Source organism: Chiloscyllium plagiosum, chromosome 42 (genome assembly GCF_004010195.1).
Source record: "Chiloscyllium plagiosum isolate BGI_BamShark_2017 chromosome 42, ASM401019v2, whole genome shotgun sequence".
In the NCBI taxonomy this organism is placed as follows: Eukaryota; Metazoa; Chordata; class Chondrichthyes; order Orectolobiformes; family Hemiscylliidae; genus Chiloscyllium; species Chiloscyllium plagiosum.
Window position 1 is genome coordinate 12,191,853 of NC_057751.1, and position 21,042 is coordinate 12,212,894.

General features: G+C 43.3%; 1 protein-coding gene across 7 annotated transcripts in view; it reads right to left on the reverse strand.

Annotated features, from left to right (window-relative positions):
* Positions 1-21,042, reverse strand: part of LOC122543133 (zinc finger matrin-type protein 4-like) — a 162,396-nt gene that overhangs the window by 50,690 nt on the left and 90,664 nt on the right. For 6 of the 7 annotated variants that reach the window (XR_006309925.1, XR_006309926.1, XM_043681478.1 and 3 more), the window contains exon 5: positions 6,153-6,365. Coding sequence is in view for 5 of the 7 variants with exons in the window: in XM_043681478.1 (XP_043537413.1) it covers positions 6,153-6,365 (213 nt within the window). In the remaining 2 variants the exon portion in view is untranslated. Of the gene's footprint in view, positions 1-5,361; positions 5,527-6,152; positions 6,366-21,042 lie in introns of those variants that run through there. The other variant, XM_043681481.1, reaches the window with a different exon arrangement.

Genomic DNA, 21,042 nt, shown 5'->3' on the forward strand with positions numbered 1-21,042 from the left:
AAGGACGATCACTTGTATGGTAAGAAATTGCAGCATGCTGCTGTGCAGAGGGATTTGGTTATCATATAAAGTTGGTCTGCAAATGCAACAGGTAGTTAAGAAGGCAAATGGAATTTTGTCCTGCTTTGGTAAAGGGATTGAGTTTAAAAGTAGGGAGGCTATATTGCAGTTGTACAGGGGGCTGGTGAGGCCTCACCTAGAGCACTGCATGCAGTTTCATGCTCCTTACTTGAGAAAGGATGTTCTGGCATGAGAAGGGTATGCAGAGAAAGTTCACTCAGTTGATTCTGGAGTTGAGGAGGTTGACTTATGAGGAGAGGCTGAGTAGACTGGGATTATATTCATTGGAATTTAGAAGAATGAAAGGGAATCTTACAGAAACATATACAATTATGAAGGGAATGGATAGGATAGAAGTAGAGAGGATGTTTCCACTGGCAGGTAAAACTAGGACAAGAGGGCATATCCTCAAAATTAGGGGGAATAGATTTAGGACTGAATTCAGAAGGAATTTCTTCACCCATAAGGTTGTGAATCTATGGAATTCTCTGCCCAGTGAAGTAGCTGAGGCTTCCTCAGTACATGTTTTTAAAGCTAAGATAGATAAGTTTTTGAACAGTAAATGTATTAAGGATGATAAGTTTTTGAACAGTAAATGTATTAAGGATTATGTTGTGAGGGCAGGTAAGTGCAGCGGAGGCCACAAAACGAGCAGCCATGATCCTATTGAATGGCAGAGCAGGCTCAAGAGGCCAGACGGCCTACTTATGTTCTTAGTCCTGTTAGCTTGCTGTGCACCACCATTTCCTGCAAGAGAGGGGCAAGTGTCTCAGCGGGTGCCGCATAATGTGTTTTGCTCATATGTAAAGACTATGAGAACCGGGAAATGATCAGACATTTCTGGGGTGAAGAGGCTCTTTCATGTGTTCCCATAGAACCAAAAATTCATAAGATTAGACGGAATTATGGATTATTTGCTGTTTACCAAAGAGAGGAATAAAATACCATTGTTTTGGAAGAAAGGGCCCAATAAAAGCTAAGAAGAAGAGTTAAGAAGTAGATTTAATGGCCCTTACGGACATGGAAAGTCCCAAGGATATGTCCTGCTTGTTATCTACCAACAGCCTCAGTGTAAATTTGCTTTGTAGGATGTTGCAGTTCTTGACAAAGCTTTCAGAAGAAGATTTCAGAACAAAGAAACTCTCTCAATCAGTCATTAAGAGACAAGTTTTGAAGGAAAGCCAGCTGAAAGTTCTCTCTCTCAGTGATGTATTTGTAAAATCTGATGGTGTGTAAATAATCCAGTTCTTAACTGTTTTCCAGCTGAATCTGAAACTCATTCTGAAGATCTTCCATCATTAAGTGACTGTCAGCAATTGGAACTCTTCAACAGTTAATCAAAAGAACTGTGAGAAGCCAATCCATTCTATCTTCTGAATTCATAGCTTTCACCAACTAGAGCATTGTTCATTTTTAAACTATATTTTCAAAGCGATAATATATCTGCAGAGCTGTCTTGTCTCTGTATGAATGTGTGTGTTCAAGGGATATTATTTAATTGAATCATTATTGATGAGTTTTTGCCACTTGTTTCAAGATAAAATTTGTTTTTAATATATTAGCTACTTTTGAGATTACTGATGAAACCTGGTCAAAGTCTGTTTTGCTGAAGCTAGCAGTAATAAAGAAAAACAAATTAACCACTGTGTTGGTTAAGTTGACATTTCCACTTTAAGTACAACTCAATAGCGAGTGAATAAGTAGTGATTTATTCAGTGTGATAACACTGTCATGGTTGAATAGCTAGCAGTGTGTGTATACTGAAATGAGTTTCAAGCATGCAGTGATGCTAAGTGACTTAAGGTGAGGCAAAGCTATGACTGAGAGGTATGAGTCCTGAATGACAGACATTTTACATAGATGGGTAATGGATATGTGGTGAACTGATCAGCCGCTGAGGGTACTGGTGTAGCCAGTAGGAAGATTAGGCTATAGAGGGGAGTTCTCAAAGTCTTTGTAAAAAAACTAATTTTATATGCATTTCACATTTAATATTTAACTGTGATTTACTACTTAAATTCAAAATTTTATCCAGACTGAAAGGTGGACAAACAAGCTCTCCAGTTGAGTACATGAAATACATGATTTCAGAAAACCAGCTGAAACTATTCTTTTTTGTGCCTGGGTTGAGGTAACTCCTCAGTTCAGAAGCAGATGATTAGAAGAATCTCAGTGCAACTTTTCGATGAATGCAACTTTGAAGAAACTGCTTGGAGTAGGTTGAATAAGGGTGTTTGGTCTGGGAGAAAGAGGGACTTCTTTGCATTTTATGACATTTTCACCCTCTCAGAACTGATGCCACAGGGTAAAGAGTAAAGTGTTTGCTGAATATTTGTTAAGGAGTTAAGGCATATCTATTCCTAAGGGTCAAATTAGTAAAGGAGTTGGTGGCAAAATTGAAAATGTATATAAAACACAAAAATAAGTAATTGAACCAAATAATGAAGTTGTTTGTGAGGATGCATTAAAGATGGCAGGACAGGTGATGGGCCCTGGTGCAGCATGTGGGAGCTGCTGGATGTCAGTAGGATGGAGGGCAAGCACATTTTTGAAAACTGTTTGCAACTCCAGCAGCTTTGGTTCAGAGTTAATGAGCTGAAGGATGAACTACTCGGAGAGGGGGAAAGTTGCCATGATGTTTCATGCCTAGAGGTGGTCACACCTCTAGAACAGGACCTTTCGATATAGTCACTGATCAGAGATAAGAGGAATAGAATGTGAAGTAGGAAGCTCAGGGAACTAAGAGGACCTCAGTCTGTGCAGTTGCCTAATGGGCGCAAAGTTCTTTCTGCTTAAGAGTCTATGATTAGATTAGATTACAATGTGGAAACAGGCCCTTCGGCCCAACAAGTCCACACCGACCCGCCGAAGCGAAACCCACCCATACCCCTACATTTACCCCTTACCTAACACTCTGGGCAATTTAGTATGGCCAATTCACCTGACCCTGCACATCTTTGGACTGTGGGAGGAAACCGGAGCACCCGGAGGAAACCCACGCAGACACGGGGAGAACGTGCAAACTCCACACAGTCAGTCGCCTGAGGCGGGAATTGAACCCGGGTCTCTGGCGCTGTGAGGCAGCAGTGCTAACCACTGTGCCACCGTGCCGCCCAGAAAGATGTACAGTATGGAAACAGAGCCTTTGGTTCAACACGTCCATGCCGACTAGATATCTTAAATTAATCTAGTCCCATTTGCCGGCATTTGGTCCATATCCCTCTATACCCTTCCTGCTCCTCAGATGCTGCCTGACCTGCTGTGCTTTTCCAGCACCACTCTGATCTAAACCCTTCCTATTCATGTACCATCCAGCTGCCTTTTAAATGTTGTAATTGTCCCAGCCTCCACCACTTCCTCCAGCAGTTCGTTCCATACATACGCCACCCTCTGCATGAAAAAGTTGCCCCTTAGGTTAACTTGCTTGGATGAGTCTGAGGGCTACAGAGTGGAAGACCATGACACATAGTACAGGAAGCCATGCAAATGAAGCCCACAAAAAGGAATGCCCTGGTAGTTAGGGACAGTATGCCGAGAGGGATTTATTTTGTTCTCGGCAGCAATGAGCAGGAATGTCCGAGTTCGGGACATCAGCTTAGAACTGGAGATGACTTGACGATGGGAGGGGGAGGATCCAGTTGTTGTGATTCATGTGGGTACCCATGATGTAGCCAGCAAAGAGGTTCTGCACAGTCAGAGTCAGAAACTAGGCATCACATTAAAAACAGAACCTCAAAGGTCATCATGAATTGATTATTATCCCAGCCATAGCTAATGTGCTACAGACAAATAATATTGAGAAAATTAATTAGTGGCTGAATGACTGGCATGGCAGTAGAAGGTTCTGTCTGATGGGGCACTGGCACCAATAATAGGGCAAGTGAGAGCTGTCTCATTGGGATTGTCTACACCTGAACCATGCTGGAGTTAGTGTTTACAGCATTCACTGAGATGAGCAGGCAGCAAGGATTTGGGATGATGCCTATACTATTTGGATCCGACATGGGTTAAACTTGGTTCACCATGTCCAGCACTTGTATGTGAAGCTATTCAGCCTCTATTGCATTCCATGGGATACGCTGCAGCGTATCTAAACCCTTCCTATTCATGTACCATCCAGCTGCCTTTTAAATGTTGTAATTGTCCCAGCCTCCACCACTTCCTCCACCACTTCCTCCAGATCTAATTTCCAACATGTAGAAAATTAAGCAATATTTACGTACCTGAGAAATTGCCTCCTAAGTTATCAGAACAAATTTTAAATTTATGAAAGAGATGACAGAAATAAGTAACACAAAATATTATGATCTCAATTGTGATAAACATCCTGTTCGGCAGTCTGATCTGACAAATATTTTTCTAACCCAATTCTACCAAGAAGAATTCCATGTCCCTGGAATATTCTATGCCTACCTCTCCTGTAACCTTTGACTCAGCACAAATCATGAAATGTAGATCGTATTGACAGAAAATTAATTTTAAATAATTTATTTAATTACATCAGTAACTAATTTTGAAAAAAATAAATTTGCTAGGCTTAAGAGCTGAGATAGTGATACAAGATACATTTTGCCAGTGTACAGACTTAATTTCTGCACACATAAAATATTCTAAGGGCTTGCAAATATCAAGACAGCTGTGGCATTTTTAAACAAAACACAATTATTTAAATTGTAGCCTGATTCCCTGAACATAAAAAAATTACAAGCAGTAATTTCGAAGAGGTCAGATAATCTTAAACATTCATGACTTTGTTACTACAAGGTAAAATAAACTTCATGTTCAAAAATATCAAGAGAGTGAACTGAAACAGCAAATAAAAATGAAACACATTATAAATGCAGTTAATGAGCAAAAAGTGTTAAAACAAAAGCAGAATAAATGTACCATATAAAATTTGAAAAAAGGAAATGAAAGCTGTGCCATTAACAATAAAGTTGAGAAATAAATATTGCATGTTAAATTTAAAATTAATCCATAGAATATTTATGAAAATGAACAAGGAAAACATTTTGCAATACATTAATCTCTACTAAAAGAAAACCTTATTAGAAATGTTAAAATGAAACAAATAAAAGGACAAATCAATTGAAAATACATTAAGGTAATGAATTCACCACTGAATGAGATCAGAATATAATAATAAAATTTAAATGGATATGCAAAGAACATTATTCATTATATTCCCAATCTTGCCATATGACATGACAGTAATGATTATTACTGAAACCTGTTATTTCAATTAGAACATTGATTGTAGGATTATGACTAGTAATGACATATCAAAATTGGATGCTGCTTCACACCAAACGACGTCCTGCCCAAAATGTACAGCTGATCATATATCTTGCATTTTCTCTTGTATTCAAACTAATGGATAGAACAAATAAAATTCTCTTGACTGCAGATTGGTTAGTGTGCAGGTTGGTTAGTGTGCTTTCTGAAAGCATTAGCTTTGATATGATTCTGTCAGAAAAACAAACAGGCAAAGATGGATGAGCAAAACTTGAACTTAAACATAAAGGATGCTTAGAAAGCTTTTGAAAGTGGGAGTGAGATAGCAAGGCTCACAGACATAGGAAGAGAATGCCAAAGATTAATGGCTGAAAGAGTGGCTACAGAATGGAGAACAGAGAAGTACTGGGGAAATACATGGGCAGGAACCATAAAAGCTGGAGTTACGTGCTGAGACAGAATGGACAAAACTCATGGTGGACTTTGCAATGCAGGAAATTTTCTTTCCTGATCTCAAGGAATCTTAATTGCCAAGAATCAAGCGAAGGCATTCAAAACTGAATCCTATAATAATCACTAAAGCAACCTGAGGACAATTCACCCACTGTTTGATTAACTTAATTTTACATTCCTTTGATTCAACATCTCGGTATCTTTTACAAATGTCTCCAACCTGGACATGTTGAGCCGAATATCCGAATGGAGTAGCGTGACTGAACTAATGACTGGCAACTCTATGATGTCATGCATTCATTCACTGAATAGACTAAACCATTACCCTACAGTGCCCTGCCATGGTACTCAGTAAGGCTATGCTATGAACTTGAATTCCACGTACGTTTATTTCAAAGATTTACCTCTGAGTGCTTCAGGATCTAGGGTCTGACCGAGCTGTTCCAATAAATCAGCTCGTGCTGCATTCTTCTTGTGTTTCTTCCCATCGTAGTGCTGTTGGGCCATCATTGGATTATTAAACCAGGCATTACAGAGTTGGCAGAACCTGTCTGAATCTCTTCTCTGTCGTGATGGGTTTGTTATTGGACTGGGCTTTGAGGAAATCTGCTTTGGTTCTGTGAGGAGGAGAAAGAATAATAGAATTAAATAGAGAAGAAAATCATCATGCTGTTTCATTGAGTATTCCAACACAATGATTAGTTTTTAATTCACATTATTGTATATATTCACATTATTGCAGTAGGAAGGCGTTGGCTTAATGGCACTGTCGCTGATCTATTAACATAGAAAATTCAGCTCATGTTCTGGGGGTACAAATCCCTCCATGGCAGAAGGTGGAATTTGAATTCAAAAATGATGATCATTAAACCATGAGCTAATTGAGTAGAATTGAATTAGCTTTTTGCCACATGTACGCATAAGTTTACAAGTTGCCACTTACGGCACCATGTTAGGTACGAAGGTGCCTAGGTACAGATTCTTGAGTACAAGTCTGCAGGGAAAAAAAACGAAATTACAAAAAAGAGAAATTATTCCATTTCATGAGTCTGGGCTTGAGGAGCCGGCCCGCTATGTTGGAATCCAACCATGCTGAAGAAAAGCTGCATGGAGTCACAGACTGACGCCAAAACCACCAGAAGGAAATCCAGACCGACACTGAAAGTCACCACCAAACATGCTGAAAGGAGTCCCAGGCCGGTCATTGGAATCCCAGCCCTGGATCCACTTTGTCTTTAAAACCACTGCTGAACCAACTTAGTCAAAGGACCCACTAGGATGTGTCCACGAGAAACCACTGGATCCACACTAGCATTATCCACCATAGTAGCCTCTTGGAGCCTCCTTCTTTACTCAAAGGTCGCCAAAAGAAGGTCAGATGAACTTGATGCTAGAACAAAAATATGAAGAAGAAAGGATGCAGCAGGCCTGGTGATAGAAGCAGAAGAGCCATGAGCTTGAACACTTATTAGCCCAAATGCATTGCTGGGGCAAAGCCCACCTGGCTCACTAGTGTCCTTCATGAAAGGAAATCTAGGAGAAAATGAGGACTGCAGATGCTGGAGATCAGAGTTGAACGTGTGGTGCTGGAAAAGCGCAGCAGGTCAGGCAGCATCCGAGGAGCAGGAGAATTGATGTCCCTTCACTAGGAAAGGAAATCTGCCACTCTCACCTTGTCTAGCCTAAATGTGATTCCAGACCCAAAGCAATGTGACTGACTCTAAACACTCAGTTGAAGAGCAGCTTGGGATGGTCAATAAGTGCTGGCCAGCCAGTGATACCCATATCCCTCAAGGGGATTAAAAATTATATATTGTAAAACAAGGAAACCATTAACTAGACCCCTTTCATGGCCATGTCAACCTCTTTGTTTCAGTTGTCTAAAGTCTGGTTTCAGTTTTCAGTTTGCCAGTACGCCCTAACAATTATGTGTGTGGTTTAGTTGCACACATATTTTAGAACAAGTGAAGAGGGCAAAAGTAAAGTGCATAACTTCTGCAAATGTTATAACAATTACACATACTTTTCTTGACAGTTTTCTCTTGCCTGTCAATGGTCTGGACTCGCAAAGCTAAAAAAAATTGTTAATTGCATCCAGCTCAGTAAGAAAGCTTCAGGTCAATCCACATCCAACAACGTGCTCTGAAAACTCTCCACACATATTGACAGCTTTTGGAAAGCAATAAGGTTAACATCAGAAGTAAGTATAATGATGTGATCATTTCTTTTATTCACTCATGGGATATGGGACATGGGCTGGAATAACATTTATTGCCTGTTCCTAGTTTCCCTTAAGAAGGTGGCATGAGCTGCCTTCATAAATTGTACTGTCGGTAAACCCACAATGCCTTTGGGTGGGGGATGGGATTTTGACCCAGCTCAGAGCCACAGGATTAAGTAGAGAGATCTGTATAGGAGCAAAAGCTAGAATCTAATCAGTTGCAGAGACAACTCATGGAGAGATCAAGCCATAAATGAAGAGTTCTTGCATAAAATTCCACAGTCTCCAACAGCATGACTTTGGAGACTCAACAGGATGAGACCTCAAACACACAACAAAACTGACATGACAAGATGTAGTTCAGCAGCTTCTACAGTACACAATATTATAAACAACTGAAAACTTTCTCAACAATACAACCTACAACATTCTAAAACAAGAGTCAATTTGCCTTATCTCAAAATGTTAATAGATACTTTCAAAAACATCCCAGGGTGTCACTCCAGATGTTCAACCAAAGTCAATTTGTTCCTTCTGAAGTCTTAAACTAACTGTGTGCCAGGTGTCAAAATCTGTGTCTGAGAATGTTGCTTACAAATGGATGAACAGACAGGGATGGAAAGGTGACCTCCAGGAAACAGAACCAAATATAGAGTGCTAAGTAGAAGCCAAATTTTATAGAATGGTGTGGAGTGTTGGAGTTGGACTGGGGTGGACAAAGTTAAAACTCACACAACACCAAGTTATAGTTCAACAGGTTTATTTGGAAGTACTAGCCTTTGGAGCGCTGCTCTTTCATCAGGTAGCTGTGAAGCAGAATCAAAAGACACAGAATTTATAGCAAACGATCAGTGTCATGCATGCAACTGATACGATATATTGAATAAACCTAGGTTGGTATTGAGTCCTTCATCTTTTAGAATGAGTTGCAGGTTTCAATTCATGAACATGTAAAACCCAGTACTTCTTTCAAATCACATTCTTGAGATAACTTAAGGCTTTATGAAAAAAGGTGACATCTCAGCTCAGACAATGCATTAAAACTATGAACATAGAACATTACAGCGCAGTACCGGCCTTTTGGCCCTCGATGCTGCACCAACCTGTGAAATCAATCTGAAGCCCATCTAACCTATACTATTCCATTCTCATCCATATGCCTATCCAAAGACCATTTAAATGCCCTTAGAGTTGGCGAATCTACTACTGTTGCAGGCAGTGCATTCCACATCCCTACTACTCTCTGAGTAGGGAAACTATCTCTGACATTTGCTCTATATCTATCACCCCTCAATTTAAAGCTATGTCACCTCGTGCTGTCCATCACCATCTGAGGAAAAAGGCTCTCACTGTCTACTGTATCTATTCTGATTATCTTATATGTTTCAATTGAGTAATTTCTCAACCTTCTTCACTCTATTGAAAACAGCCTCAAGTCCCTTAGCCTTCCCTCATAAGACCTTCCCTCTGTTCTAGGCAACTCCCAAGTAAATCTCCTCTGAACCCTTTCCAAAGCTTTGACATCCTTCGTCTAATGAGGTGACCAGAACTGTTCACAATACTCCAAGTGTGGCCACACCAGAGTTTTGCACAGCTGCAGCATGACCTCTACTACTAAAAGCTAACACACCATATGCCTTCTTAACAACCCTATCACTTGGGTATCAACTTTCAAAAATCTATGTACATGGACATCGAGATCTCTCTGCTCATCTAAACTACCAAGAATCTTACCATTATTCCAGTACTCTGCATTCTAGTTATTCCTTCCAAAGTGAATCATCTCACACTTTTCCACATAAAACTCCATTTGCCAACTCTAGCCCAGCTCTGCAGCTTATCTATGCCCAGCTGTAACCTACAATATCCTTCTGCACTATCCACCACTCTACTGACCTTAGTGTCATCTGCAAATTTACTAGATAAAAACAATGACTGCAAATGCTGGCAACCAGATTCTGGATTAGTGGTGCTGGAAGAGCACAGCAGTTCAGGCAGCATCTGAGGAGCAGTAAAATCGACGTTTCAGGAAATGCATATACACCACATCCACCATACTTTTAAACACCAACACCAACCAACCTGAGCTTTGCCCTCAACCACCTGTTTGGTCACCTTCTCAGAGAGCTCAATAAGGTTTGTGAGGCATGACCTACCCTTCACAATACTGTGTTGACTATCCCTAATCAACATATTCCTGAGAGTTTGTCTGTATTGAGTCAGACTGATTCTATTTCCAAAGTAGGAATTTTAAAGTTTTACCTGGATTGATTGACTGCCTGCAGATTGTGTCCCTTTTGAACAAAATAGAATATATCAGCAATCACAATTCTGCAAATACAAATTCACCCGATAGACCTATGTGTGTGCACGTGCATTTGAGGGAGACAGGGAGAGAGTGAGAGAGAGGGCGAGAGAGAGAGCAAGAAAGAGAATGTGTGTGTGTGTGTAAGCATGCAAGTGTGAGTGCGTGTTTGCATGTGTATGCCTCTCAGAGGGATATATGTGTGTGCGACTAAGAGAGAGCATGTTTATGAGAGCGGGTCGGTGTGAATGTGTAAGTGTATGTGTATGTGTGCCTGAGAGAGAGTGTGTCTATGAGCGAGTGTGTGAGTATACAAGATAGATAGATTATAGATAGATAGATTAGATAGACAGATAGATAGATAGATAGATAGATAGATAGATTTAGATAGATTTAGATAGATAGATTACTTACAGTGTAGAAACAGGCCCTTCGGCCCAACAAGTCCACACCGAAGCGCAACCCACCCATACCCCTACATTTACCCCTTACCTAACTCTACGGGCAATTAAGCATGGCCAATTCACCTGACCTGCACATCTTTGGACTGTGGGAGGAAACCGGAGCACCCGGAGGAAACCCACGCAGACACGGGGAGAACGTGCAAACTCCACACAGTCAGTCGCCTGAGGCGGGAATTGAACCCGGGTCTCTGGCGCTGTGAGGCAGCAGTGCTAACCACTGTGCCACCATGCCGCCCACAACCACTGTGCCACCGTGCCGCCCAAGAGTGTAAGTATAAGTGTGTGTGTGCCTAAGAGAGAGCATGTGTATGAGAGGGTCGGCGTGAATGTGTGAGTATATAAGAATGTGTATGTGTGAGAGTGTTTGTTTGAGTGTGTATAGTGTGGTGGGATCACCTGTAGTCTGACACGAACCCAAGGTCCCGGTTGAGGCCATCCTCATGGGTACCGAACTTGGCTATCAGCCTCTGTTCTGTCACTCTGTGTTGCTGAGTATCCTGAAGTGCACCTTGGAGGATGGTCACCCAAAGGTCTGAGGCTGAACATTCCTGACTGCTGAAATGTTCCCCGGCTGGGAGGGAACATCCCTGATTGGCAATTGCTGCTCAATGTCCATTCATCCGTTGTCGTAGCATCTGCTTGATCTCACCAATGTACCATGCCTTGGGGAAACCTTGCCTGCAGCATATGAGATAGACAACATAGGCCGAGTCACATGAATGCCTGCCATGTACATGGTGAGTGGTGTCCTCACGTGTAATGTCGACACTCTGACACTTCTTGCAGTGGTTGCCATGACAGGGTTGTGTGGTGTTGTAGTAGATGTTCACAGTTTGCTGCGAACAATGATCTGTTTAAGGTTTGGTGGTTCTTTTAAAGGTGAGAAGTGGAGGCATGGGGAAGGTCTTGGCAAGGTGTTAATTCTCATCGATAATGCATTGCAGGCTGCAAAGAACATGGCACAGTTTTTCCACTCCCGAGAATTACTTGACAACAATGGGTATCATATTGGTCGCATCCCATGTCTGTCTCCTGAGGAGGTAATTACAGTTTCTCTTTGTAGCACATCAGAACTGGCGATCGATGAGTTGAGCATCGTACCTTGTTCTTATGAGGGTGTCCTTCAGCACCTTCAGGCATCCATCGTTTTGCTCCTCATTTGAACAGATCCTGTGTATGCATACAGCTTGTCCATAGGGTATGGATGTTTTAATATGTTTTAGTGTGGAAGCTGGAGAAGTGTAGTATTGTGAGGTTATCCGTGGGTTTGCAGTAGAGTGAGGTACTGAGGTGCCCATCCTTGATGGAGATGAGTGTGTCCAAGAATGAGATAGGTGCTAAAGAGTAGTTCATGGTAAGTCTGATGGTGGAACGAAACTTGTTGATATCACTGTGTAGTTGTTTCAGTAACTCCTTGCCATGGTTCCAGAAGAAGGAAATGTTGTTGATATATCTCGGGTACAGTGCTGGTTGGCGGTCCTGTGCAGCAACAAAGTCTTGTTCGAACTTGTGCATGAAAATGTTGGCATATTGGGGTGCAAATCTGGTCCCCATGGCTGTTGTGTGTGTCTGGATGAAGAACTAGTTGTCAAAGGTGAAAACATTCAGGTCAAAGATGAAGCAGATGAGTTGTAGAATGGTGCTCAGAGATTGGCAGTTGTTGGTATTGAGTACTGAGGCTATTGCAGCGATGCCATCATTGTGGAGTATGCTGGTGTAGAGTGCTGAAACGTCCATTGTGTCGAGGAATGTTCCCGTTTCGACTGGTTCGTGGATGCTGAGTTTCTGTAAGAAATTGTAGTGTCGCGACAAAAGCTCAGGGTCCCTGTACAATGGGTTTCAAGATGCCCTTGAAATATCCAGAGAGGTTCTCACACAGGGTTTTGTTGCCTGACATGATTGGAAGATCAGGTGTGTTGGCTTTGTGTATCTTTGGAAGGCAGTAGAAGTACCATGGGATGAGAGTGCATAGGGAGCTCTGTAGGACTGGATGACTGGATCAAAAGTCTTGATTAATCTGTTTAGTCCATGGGTGTGCTCTTTGGTCAGATCAGCCAATAGTTGCCTGTAATGTTCCTGGTTGTTCAGTTGTCAGTACACTTCCTTGCAGTAGTCCACTCTACTCTGAATGATGATGGCTCCTCCTTTATCTGCTGGTTTGATGACAATGTTGTGATTATAGTCCAACAGGTTTATTTGGAAGCACTAGCTTTTTGGTGTTGTGTGATTTTTAATTTTGTACACCCCAGTTCAACATTGGTATCTCCAAATAATGTTGTGATTGGTTTTGAGTGCATTGATGGCATTGTGTTGTGATCGGGTGATTTTTTGCTCTACCTTGTGGGTGCGGCTGATGAATCTGGCACTTACACATTTCCTGACGGTCTGAGCATACATGTCAAGCCCAGGGCAGTGGCCCTATGGAGTCAAATTGACTCCTTCTTTGGTCTTTTCACGACGTATCTCTCTGATGACTGATCCGGTTCATCAGTTGTCTCATTGGGATCGCTGCTGACGTCTTGGAAGAATTCTCTGAGTCTCATTCGTCTGATGAATTCCTCCGGTGTCTGAATAAAACTGTTGGACTGTAACCTGGTGTTGTGTGATTTTTAACTTAACAGAATGGAGTCTTCCTGTTTTTGGGGTATCCCAATGGCTGCATTAAGCACAACTCAACCCCTGAATATCAATTCCTATTGTCCATACCAACTACCAGTGGAGGACTCTCAATTCCCTTGTGACCATTAATTTTCAATGCCATGTTCACATTGCCATGATTGATGCAGTATCATTAAAAGTTTTATGTTGGTGCAATATGAAACTTAACTTTGCTGACAGGAGCAAGAAGTATATAATATCAGGATTGTACAGCTCCAATCTAATATCCAGATATGACACAATAGACCAGAATGATCCAGTCATGACAGTATTTCTGTCATCTCACTTAACTGCTGATATAACTCAAACTCCCACATTCAACAAACAATGCATATCTAGGTAACTGAGGATGTTGCAAATAATTATTCTAGTGCACAACAGATCATTGGACTTGCTCTGATTTGCACCTCATGTTGCATATTTACATTCTCTTGAAATTCTGCATCTGTACACAGCTGCATATTCACGATGGCAGTATCTGTAAGCCCTCCTTGTTTGTAAAGAAGATCTGATACATTTTGGAAGAGTAATAAGGTTGGCATTAGAACCTAGAAGGTTGGAACTTATGCCTCAGGGCAAGAATGATAGTTGCTGGAGTGAGATTTGCAGTGGAGAGCCAATTAATGAGGAATTGAACCTTGATGGTAACACCAACCTCTTCGATACAGTTGGAACAGACATGGCATATATTTATTGGCCTGGTGCATACAGGGTAATTGTTTTCTTTGGGTGAAACATTTCAAAGTGAAATTGGGGTTTATCTCTCACCTGACTCACCAAACAGCAAAGGCCAGTTTCTGATGATTTGGTGCTTTCTTCTCCACTCCATGTTACTTTATTTTTAGATACTGAGGGTAGCATAGAAAATGAGCATCTAATTTACTTGAAACTTATCAGTTATAATAAGATTGCAGAGATTGGAGACTCTTTTCATCTGACATTTTTGCATAATTAACAGCAAGATAAATTAATTCTTTGCTTTTACACAAAGTCTGAAAGAATGCAATTAAACTGAGTCATCAAATAATTCATGGACTATTTGGAAGTTGCCTTCGGTAATGTAATTAAAAGTCAGATATACAATACACTGATTTTCCCAGCAGATACTTAAAAGAAACAAAAGCTGTGTGCTTATACAGCTTCGCATTTCACTGAACGTGGAAGGGCACACACAGATTGGCAAAAACAATTCCTCAGCAAATTAGTTTGTATTCTTCTGAACTGTGCTCACTTGTGAGATGGTGAGAGCTACAAGGTACTGTTTCCAACAGGGGAAAATAATGGTCACTTCCAAAATACATGTTATGATGGACATTGAATTACAGGTGTCTTAAGTTATAAAAGCATCCTTACATCTCCAAGGTCTTAAAAAAAATCTAACCCCTAATTAGCGGAATTAAAGCATTTTTTTTTGCCCGGCTAGTATTTAGTATACTTAAGGGAAGGAAACTGCCATGCTCACCTGGTGCTGCCTACATGTGACGCCAGACCCACAGTAATGTGACTGACTCTGAATTTCGCTCAGGGCAATTAGGGATGGGCAATAAATGCTGGCCTAGCTAGTGATGCCCACATCCCATGACTGAATAAAAACAATTCCTTGTTAATCTCTATCGTCAGGGTTACAAATTAAAAAAGCCAGTAATTTGACACAAGTTGGGAGTATTCCAGAGAAATGAGAAAAATCCATGTGATCAAACAGATGAGGGCTCATCTACAATTTGAGTTAAGACGCATTGTTGGGGTTGAGTTGTAAAGTGTGGTGCTGGAAAAGCACAATAGGTCAGGCAACATCCAAGAAGCAGGAGAGTCAACTTCTCGGGCATAAGACCTTCATCAGGAATGTGCCAGGGCGAAGGGAGCTGCGAGATAAATAAGAGGGGAGTGGGGCTGGGAGGCGGGAGGTAGCTAGGAAAGTGATAGGTGGATGCAGGTGGGGGTGATGGTGATAGGTTGGAGTGGAGAGTACAGGTGGGAAGGAAGATGGACAGGTAGGACAGTTCAAGAGGGCAGTGCCGAGTTGGAGGGTTGAATCTCGGATGAGGTGGGGGAGGGGAAATGAGGAAACTGGCGAAATCGACATTGATGCTATGTGGTTGAAGGATCCCTGGGTGGAAGATGAGGCATTCTTCCTCTGGGCATTGGGTGGCTAAGATTTGTTGAGGGAGGAGGCCCAGGACTTGCATGTCCTTGGTGGAATGGGAGGGGGGGTGTTGAAGTGGTCAGCCTCAGGGCAGTGGGGTTATTTGTTGCATGTGTTCCGGAGATGTTCTCTGAAACGTTCTGCAAGTTGGTGTCCTATCTCCCCAACGTAGAGGAGACCACATCAAGAGCAACGGACATAGTAGATGAGGTGTTTGGATGTGCAGGAAAACCTCTGCCGGATGTGAAGGATCCTTTGGGGCCTTGGATGGTGGTGAGAGGGCAGGTGCGGGTGCAGGTTTTATACCTCTTGCGGTGGCAAGGGAAGGTACTGGGAGTGGAGGGTGGGTTGGTGGTGTGCTCGGACCTAACGAAGGTGTCGTGGAGGGAATGGTCTCTGTGGAATGCTGATAGGGGTGGGGAAGGAAATATATCTCTAGCGGTGGGGTCTGATTAAAGGTGGTGGAAAAGGCAGGTGATGGTTGTTGTATCTGGAGATTGATCAGGTGGAAGGTGAGGACTAGTGGGAGGGTCTATCTTTGTTGCTGTTGGAGAGGTGGGGTTAAAGAATGAAGATGTGGCAACTGAAGAAGTTGTGATGGAAGGAATTGTTGACCACATGATCTACTGTGTCTGTTGCTCTTGATGTGGTCTCCTCTACATTGGGGAGACAAGATGCCAACTCGTGGGACATTTCAGGGATCATCTCTGGGACACATGCCCCAAACAACCCCACCATCCTGTGGCAGACCATTTCAACTCTCTCCTCTCGCTCCGCCAAGTTCATGCAAGTCCTGAACCTCCTGCATTGCCAAATCCAAGCCACCCTACGACTGGAGGAAGAATGCCTGATCTTCCGCCTTGGGACCCTCTCACCACACGGCATCAATGTTGATTTCACCAGTTTCCTCTTCTCCCCTCCCCCCACCTCATCCCAGATCCAACCCTCCAACTCAGAGCTGCCTACCTGTCCATCTTCCTTCCCAACTATCCACTCTACCTTCCACTCCAACCTATCGCTGTCACTTTCCAAAATGTCGACTCTCCTGTTCCTCGGACCAGATGTGCATTTTGATTCTGATCTCCAGCATCTGCAATTCTCACTTCCTCCATTATAGGGGTTGAGTAGATTGTTCTTCAACCTGCTCTCAAACGGAACCGTATTGGACTGCAATGAAATGTTGAAATTAAGGGATCGCAATTTCTGTAGCTTATTGTTCGGCCTCATTGATTCACACAGGTCTCACAGAATTGCATGGGCAATTGATTCACAGAGGCCTAATCACTCAACCACAACCAGTCTCCATTCCTGGAACCTGCTCAAGTGGGCTGGTGCCCACTGGGTCCCAGTAGGACCTGATCACACTACGGGCTCACGGGACTGTTTGGTCCTGCCAACCTTGTGGGCCTGCTCATCTATTGTGATGGGGCACAGTCAATCTTGGAGGTGCCTGCGTTACCTTAGTGTGACCCCACATAACACTGTTAGGCCAAATACTTATTTTGTGGAGTCTGTGAGATTCCAGCAGGATCAGTGGGACCCTGTGCTGTAGAAAGTTGGTAAGGATAGATCAGTGAGCCTGACGTCACTGGTCACTAAGTTATAGAATTCTACAGCATGCAGACAAATCCTTTGGCCCAAACTGGTCCATGCCAACCAAAATGTCCATCAACGCTAACCCCATTTTCTGGCACTTGGCCCACATCCTTCTAAATCTTTCCTGTCCATGTATTTGTCCAAATGCCTTTTAAATGTTGTTAATGTACCTATCTCAATAACTTCCGCTGGCAGCTCATTCCAAATGCATACCAAGTTCTAAGTAAAAAAGCTGCCCCTCAGGTTCTCGTATATTCTTTCTTCTCTAACTTTAAACTGCTGCCTTCTGGTCCTTGTTTCTCCAACCCTGGGAAAAAGACTGAGTGCATCCACCCTGTTCATGGCTCTCATGATCTTATACAGTTCTATAAGATCCCCCCCTTAGTCTCCTATACTGTAAAGAAAAAAATCCCAGCTTGTCTAATTTCTCCCTATAACTCAGACCCTTGAGTCCTGACAAAATCCTTATGAATTTCTTCTGCACTCTTTTCAGTTTAATAACATCCTTCTTGTAGCAAGGTGACCAAAACTGAACACAATACTCCAAGTGCAGCCTCACCAATGTCCTGTACAATTGCAACATAACTTCCCAATGTCTATACTCAATACTCTGACTGATGAAGGCCAGTGTGCCAAAAGCCTTCTTCACTGCCCTGTTTACTTGTGACTCAACTTTCAGAGGTCTCCCTGTTCCACTACACTCCTTAATGCCCTACCATTCACCATGAAACTCCGACCTTAATTTGACTTTCCAAAATGCAAGACCTCACACTTATTTATATTAAACTCCATTTGCCATTTCTCGATCCACTTCCCCAGTTGATTAAGATCCTGTGGTAATTTCTGATAACCTTCCTCGATGTCCATTTTAGTGTCTATTTTAGTGCCTATTTTAGTGTCATCTGCAAATTTACTATGCATGCCTTGTACATTCTCATCCAAATCATTGATCAGGATAACAAACAGCAATGGGTACAGCACTGACCCCTGATGCACTACACTGGTTACATGCCTCCAGTCCAACAAGCATCCTTTCACTATTACCCTCTGTTTCCTTCCATCAAGCCAATTTTGTATCCTATTTGCCAACTCGCCCTGGATTCCATGCAATCTAACCTTCCAGAGAAGCTGACCACGTGAAACCTTATCAAAGGCCTTATTGAAATCCATATCGACACTGTCTACTGCCCTGTCCCCCTCAACGTTCCTGGTCACTTCATCAAAGAACTCTAACAAATTTGTGAGGCATGATCTCCCACACACAAAGCCATGCTGACTATTCCTAATCAAACCCTGTCTTTCCGAATGTATATATATCTAATCCCTCAGAATCTTCCCAAGTAACCTACCTACCACAGGTGTTAGGCCTCTTGCAGTGTTCTTGGATATATCTGGTCAGGACCACCTTGATACATTCTAATACATCCGACACTTCCTCTACTGTGATATGAACTGTTCCCAAGATATGACCACTAACTTCCCCATGTTCCCTAGTCTTCAAGTCTTTCTCCATGGCAAACCCAGAGAAGAAATATTCATTGAGAACCTTGTCCATCTCTTGTGTTTCTACAAGTACATGTCCACTTTAGTCCTTGAGGGGTCCTATTCTCTCTCTAGTTATTCTTTTTCCTTTGGCATTCTAAAAGAACCTCTTTGGATTCACCCTAATCTTCTCAGCCAAGGCTATCTTGTGCCTCCTTTTTGCCCTCCTGATTTTCTTCTTCAGTAAACTCCTGTATTCCCTGCATACATCCAGGGATTCCCTTGATCCCAGCAACCTGAGCCACACCTCCTTCTGTTTTCTAGTCGAAGCCTCAATGTCTCTTGTTATCCAGGGTTCGCTATTCCTGCCAACCTTGCCCATCACCCTCAAAGGAATATATAGATCTTGAACTCTAGCTATCTCACTTTTAAAGGCCTCCACTTATCGAAGCTCCCTTTGCCTGCAATTATTCCAGTCAACCCCTGCACGCTCCTGTCTAATTCCATAAAAATCTGCCTTGCTCCAGTTTAGAACATGAACCTATGAACAAATTTTGTCCCTCTCCATAACTACTTTAAAATTAGTAGAACTGTGGTCTCTGGTCTCAAAGTGCTCCCCCACTGTCAGCTTCGTCACCTGCGAAAGTAAGGACTGCAGATGCTGGAGATTAGAGTCCAGAGTGTGGTGCTGGAAACGCACAGCAGGTCAGTCAGTGTCCGAGGAGCTGGAAAATCAATTAATGAGGCTGCGAGCATTGGTGAGGAGAGATAAGAGCCCTATAGGTGGATGAAGGTGAGGGTAATGGTGATAGGTCAGAGGGAAGAGTGGGGCAGATAGGTGAGATGGACAGGTGGGACAGGTCATGAGGGCGGTGCTGAGCTGGAAGGGTGGAACAGGTATAAGGTGCGGGGAGGGGAAATCAAGAAACTGGTGAAATCCACATTGATGCCATGCGATTGGAGAGTCCCGAGGCGGAAGATCTTCCTCCAGGCATTGGGTGGTTAGGGAGTGTGGTTAGGGAGTGGCGATGGAGGAGGCCAAGGACCTGCATGTCCTTGACGGAGCGGGAGGGGGAGTTGAAGTGCTCGGCCACGGGGCTGTGGGGTTGGTTGGTGCGGGTGTTCTCTGAAGCGCTCTGCAAGTAGGCGTCCTTCCTCCCCAATGCACAGGAGACTGCATCGGGGGCAATGGATACGGTAAATGACATGTGAGGAAGTGCAAGTGAAACCTTGATGGATATGGAAGGCTGTTTTGGGGGCCTTGGATGGAGGTAAGGGGAGAGGTGTGGGGGCAGGTTTTGCAATTCCTGCGGTGGCAGGGGAAGGTGTCGGGAGGGGAGGGTGGACGGTTGGGGGGCATGGACCCGACAAGGCAGTTGCGGAGCTAACTGTCTTTACGGAATGCGGATGGGGGTGGGGAGGGAAATATAATTCAGGTGGTGGGGTCTGTTTGTAGGTAGCAAAAATGGCAGAGGATGATGCGATGTATATGCAGGTAGGTGAGGACAGGGCGAAGGGTTCTGGCCTCATCTTCACCATGGACAACCAGTGCCCATACACCTCTATCCGCCATGACCAGGGCCTCCAAGCCCACCGGTTCTTCCTCTCCCGACATCTCCACCAGTTCCCTTCCACTGACACTCTTATTTGGTTGGCTGAACTGATCCTCACCCTCAATAATTTCTCCTTCGAATCCTCCCACTTCCTCCAGATGAAAGAGGAAGCCAAGGGCACCCACATGGGTCCCAGCTATGCCTGTCTCTTTGTTGGCTACATGGAACAATCCATCTTCCGTAGTTGCACCGGCACCATTCCCCACCTTTTCCTCTGCTACATTGATGACTGCATCAGTGCCACCTTGTACTCCCACAAGGAGGTGAACAGTTAATCAACTTCACCAACACATTCCACCCGACCTTAAATTCACTGGACCATCTCAGACAACTCTCTCCCCTTCCTGGATCTCTCCATCTCCATCAAGTGTGACAGACTCAACATTGACATCTTCTACAAACCCACCGACTCCCACAGCTACCTGGATTATATCTCCACCCACCCTGCCTCCTGTAAAAATGCTATCTCTTATTCCCAATTCCTCCGCCTCTACCACATCTGCTTCCAGGAGGACCAGTTCCACCAAAGAACACACCAGATGGCTTCCTTCTTTGAAGACCGCAATTTCCCCTCCCACGCAGTTGATGATGCCCTCCAACGCATCTCATCCACTTCCTGCACCTTCGCTGTCAAACCCCATTCCTTCAACTGCAATAAGGACAGAACCCCCTGGTCCTCACCTTCCACCCCACCAAGCTTTGCACACATTGCATCATCCTCCGTCATTCCCACCACCCACAAACGGACCCCACCACCAGAGATATATTTCCCTCTCCATTGCTATCCCCTTTCCATAATGACCATTCTCTCC